Source organism: Benincasa hispida, chromosome 6 (assembly GCF_027475165.1).
Source record: "Benincasa hispida cultivar pf3 chromosome 6, pf3_genome.v1.1, whole genome shotgun sequence".
Lineage (NCBI taxonomy): Eukaryota > Viridiplantae > Streptophyta > Magnoliopsida > Cucurbitales > Cucurbitaceae > Benincasa > Benincasa hispida.
This window is the reverse complement of record NC_143483.1, coordinates 361,591-366,133: the sequence shown is the minus strand read 5'-3', so window position 1 is coordinate 366,133 and position 4,543 is coordinate 361,591. Positions and strand designations below refer to the sequence as shown.

The 4,543-nt window shown below is 34.2% G+C and overlaps 1 protein-coding gene across 2 annotated transcripts; it reads left to right on the top strand.

Annotated features, from left to right (window-relative positions):
- The first annotated feature begins 1,085 nt into the window (after positions 1–1,085).
- LOC120080296 (cell division protein ftsH) lies at positions 1,086–4,243 on the top strand. 2 transcript variants are annotated; one of them, XM_090315063.1, is made up of 5 exons: positions 1,357–1,591; positions 2,062–2,600; positions 3,077–3,400; positions 3,498–3,798; positions 3,923–4,243. In XM_090315063.1, the coding sequence occupies exons 2-5, from the start codon at positions 2,148–2,150 to the stop codon at positions 4,120–4,122; spliced, it is 1,278 nt and encodes a 425-aa protein (XP_090171189.1). In that variant the 5' UTR covers positions 1,357–1,591; positions 2,062–2,147; the 3' UTR covers positions 4,123–4,243. The 2 variants fall into 2 exon arrangements, with proteins under 2 accessions (XP_038890854.1, XP_090171189.1); XM_039034926.2 differs by having other exon boundaries at positions 1,086–2,600.
- Positions 4,244–4,543: the final 300 nt, after the last annotated feature.

Here is a 4,543-nt window from a genome sequence, read left to right as displayed (position 1 = left end):
TATATTAGTTGATCTATAACAAATGTAATTGTGGACTTTATCAGACATACATAGAATGAGAGCGTTTGGAAGAAAAAGAGTGATCTAAAATTACATCATTCCAAGTCTTACAAATGTAATTGGTGCTATGTTACATATTATCTTAACGAGATGATTATTTTGTTTGGTCTTTAATTAGGGTCTCCAATGGAGATGATTGCTTTAACAATATTTGTTGGAAGCCCTTCATTTATGTTTATAATAACCCTCTTCTTATTTTCTGGCTTCTCCATTGAACACATCTTATGGAGAGAGGTATGAGGATGTTATAATTTTGAAGAAGGGTAAAACCTCACATTTAAAGCCAACCATACCGCTTAATAAGGTAACAATCCATCTATAATTGGGGAAACAACCCTAAAATAAAATAAAAGTATATGGATTAGAAAGACAACTTTTTTTTTCTTTTAAATATTATTGGAAAAATAAGATAAGAAGAAGTATGGAGCTCACATAATGATTAGAATGTTGATGAACTTATTTATAGATTTAAGAAAATGTTTGGTACTTTCATGGTTATTGTGGAATAATATGTTTTTCCATATTATTATATTTATGTTAAGGTAACAATCCATCTATAATTGGGGAAACAAGCCTAAAATAAAATAAAAGTATATGTATTAGTAAGATAACTTTTTTTTCTTTTAAATTTTATTGGAAAAATTAAGGTAAGAAGAAGCATGGAGCTCACGGAATGATTAGGGTGTTAATGAACTTATTTATAGATTTAAGAAAAATGTTTGGTACCTTCATGGATATTGGGGAGTAATATGTGTTTACATATTATTATGCTTATGTTCTTATTATTATATATTTTTAGTAGAACAATTGTAGGCTTGAGGATCAAACCTCTCACCTCTAGAATGGAAGGTTACGTCAAATACGCTAAATTAAACTCACTTTGGTATCTTATGTTTTTATTTTTTAGCCATCAAAACATGTGTTACGCATTTCTATTTCCATATTTATATTATAAATATTATTGGTTTATTTTAAATATTAAAATTTTCTATATTTGTATTTTGTAGTTTCTCATTTTGCTCCACAATTTTACAATAATATTATCAATTTAGTTGGATTGCTTTCATTTGTTTTCTTTTTTTTTTTGTCCTATGCTTTTTAAATTTAAGCTTATAATTTTATTTTAAAATTTAGATATCGTTTCTTCCTAGATTTTTGTATTTCTTTAGTTTATGTTATTAAAATTTCATCCCTCTCTGTAAAGTCACTGCCCCCAATTCTGAGCCACATACCCGAAACCCAAATTCATCTTCTTCTTAATCTTAAACCTAAAATCTCACCAACTTTCTCCATGCCATCACAATCTCAAGCTTCCAAACCCCTGAAATCTCAGTCTTTTTCAACATTTCTGAGATACCATTTTCTTCTTTCTCCCTCATCTTTCTCCTCTGTTCTTCATTTCAGCTAATTCACTTCCCCTTTTACTTAATCCAGTTGAGATTATTTTCATGGCGGGTCTCTCTGTTATTTCCAATAATGGCTACTCTCGACGCTTTGGACCTCATATTGACACCAACAACTCTGTATTGAGGTATAAAAACTCTTGTGCTAATTCACTTTCTCTTCCTTCAATGGCCTTTCCTTCTACCTATAGAAATTCTCAATGCGAATTGCTCTCTAGTTTTAGATTTCGTATAATCGTAAATGGGCAATGGCGATTTTCCTTTTTAGAGTTTAGCAAGTTCTGTAAACCTTGGTGTGGATTCTCTTGTAACTGTAAACTTGGGTATTTGATGAATGATAAAATGCCTCATCTGGGTAGTAGAAGGAACAACAATTTGAGAAGAAATTTTAGTTTAAGATTACGTCCAAGGTTGAGATTGTTATCTAGAAGATTGAAAACTATTTCTGTTAGGTCAGCTCTGAATAATGTAGGGACATTTATTAGGAGGAATGTTAGAAAAGTGACCCTTTCTGCTTCAGTTTCTATTGTTTTGGGGCTTTTCTATTTGTTTCTGAAAATAACAGCAGTCCCACCTTCCAAGAATGTTCCATATTCAGATTTCATTACAAGTCTTCAGAATGGAACTGTCACCAACGTTTTACTCGAGGAGGGGTCTCGTCGTATATATTTTAATCAAAGTTTTATGGAGCCGATTCAAGGTTTGGATAGTAAACCATTAGCTGTAGCAGTAGACAGTTCTAATGGAAGTGATAAGGGAATGAATGATGAGTCAAGAACTGGTCAAGCCCCAAGAATGAATTTATTGACAAAAATTTCGAGAAGGAAAAGCCGTGTTGCGATTCCAGAGTGGCAATTCTCGACTAGGAAAGTAGATCATGATGAAAAGTTTCTGCTTGGTTTGATGAGAGAAAAGGGAACTACTTATAGTTCAGCACCTCAATCAGTTTTGATGTCGATGAGAACTACATTGATAACGATCATATCTCTATGGATTCCTTTAATTCCTCTCATGTGGCTTCTCTATCGTCAACTTTCTGCGTCGAATACAACTGCGAGAAAGCGCCAACCGAACAGCCCCATGGTTGGATTTGAAGATGTGGAAGGTGTCGATGGTGCTAAAGTGGAGCTAATGGAGGTAAGGTATTTAAAATTTTGTTCATACATCTGACAATCTTTCTTCTTTATCTACTAATTTAGCATGCCATTTTACGCGTTTGGTTTCAACGTAGGGGATTGAAAATTGATTTTCTGAAATGTTGTTCGCATTTTACTAGATGTTATTTGTTCTTTTTTTGAACTATTTTCTTCTAATTAATTGTAGGTTATAAGATCTTAGAATTTTTATGTTCTTGAACTTTGACTTGTTTTCCTGTACCATGAAAGTTGCTAATAAGTCCTACTGACTACCTGATAATGTCGACATTTAGATCTTTGAGGAGAGGCTGTATCTTTACAATAGAAAGTTTAGGAACTAAAGTAGAAATCGAGGTAAAACTTTAGGGATTAAAGTAGAAAGGGAATCAAAGACAAATATTTTCTTCAATATATATTTATATGTCAAGCAGTGAAGCAGTTGCTTTCTTTCTCTATTGACTAAATTTTTGGTCATAGGTAGTATCATGCCTTCAAGGAGCTATGAACTACCAAAAACTAGGAGCAAAGCTTCCTAGAGGTGTCCTGTTAGTAGGTCCTCCTGGAACAGGGAAAACGCTCCTTGCACGAGCTGTGGCAGGAGAAGCTGGGGTTCCGTTTTTCAGTGTGTCTGCCAGTGAATTTGTTGAAATGTTTGTTGGAAGAGGGGCAGCACGTATTAGAGACCTTTTTAATGTGGCAAGAAAATGTGCACCATCAATCGTATTCATCGATGAACTTGATGCGGTCGGAGGGAAACGGGGTAGAAGTTTCAATGATGAACGCGACCAAACATTAAACCAGGTAATCTCCATTTAGAATATGAATCACCTCGCTCTTTACTCAATTCTTTAAATTAAAAATTCCATGATCTAACTTTCATACTTTCTAATTACCATAGTTGTTGACCGAAATGGATGGATTTGAGTCGGATATGAAAGTGATTGTTATAGCAGCAACTAACAGACCCGAAGCATTGGATCCTGCCCTATGTAGACCAGGTAGATTCTCAAGAAAAGTTCTTGTAGGCGAGCCCGATGAAGAAGGAAGGAGAAAAATCTTGGCAGTACATTTAAGAGATGTTCCGCTCGAGGAAGACCTCAACTTAATCTGCAGTCTAGTAGCAGCACTCACACCTGGTTATGTAGGTGCTGATCTTGCAAATATCGTTAACGAAGCAGCGCTACTTGCTGCTCGTAGAGGTCAGTCGTCGTTGAAGTTATACACAAACTAATTACTTCCAGTTTTGACTTGGAAACAAAAACTGTTTTGAGTTTTTTGAGCAATCAGGGGCATCATTCGAGTTCTTTCTTCTCTATTTTGCAGGTGGCGAAACGATATGGAGGGAAGACCTGGTGGGAGCTATTGAAAGATCAAAATTTGGGATCAACAGCAGGCAACCGAGATCTAATACAATAAGCAATGAACTTGAAAGACTTTTTCCATGGATGACATCTCTAATGGGAAGAAATGACAAAAAAGTGGATCCATCACAAGGGCCATTAGGCTATCAAACTTTGATCTGATTGATATGATTTCAGATTGTGTCAAACATATATATTGTTCATACTTGCATCATCCATATTTGATACTGTAAATAAATTTACTGTCCCATTTTAATGTAGGTAGTATCAACAATTTTCATAAGTTTGAGAAAGTTTAAGATAATAAACTCTACCCTATACATATTAAGGGCGAACATGGTAAGCCAAAAACTGAGCAATAGAGATGTATATGGGTTGGGTTTGATTGAGGATGTTTTTTGGACCAACCCAAAAATCCTAGTTGGTTGGGTTGACAACACAAAATACCCAAATAAAGTCTCGAACCTAATCTAATCCAACTCTTAAAATTTGGGTTGTCGGATTATAACTTATTTTTCTAATTAATTTAAAATACGTAAATTTATCTACAACACAATAATTAAAATCTCATGAAATTTAAATG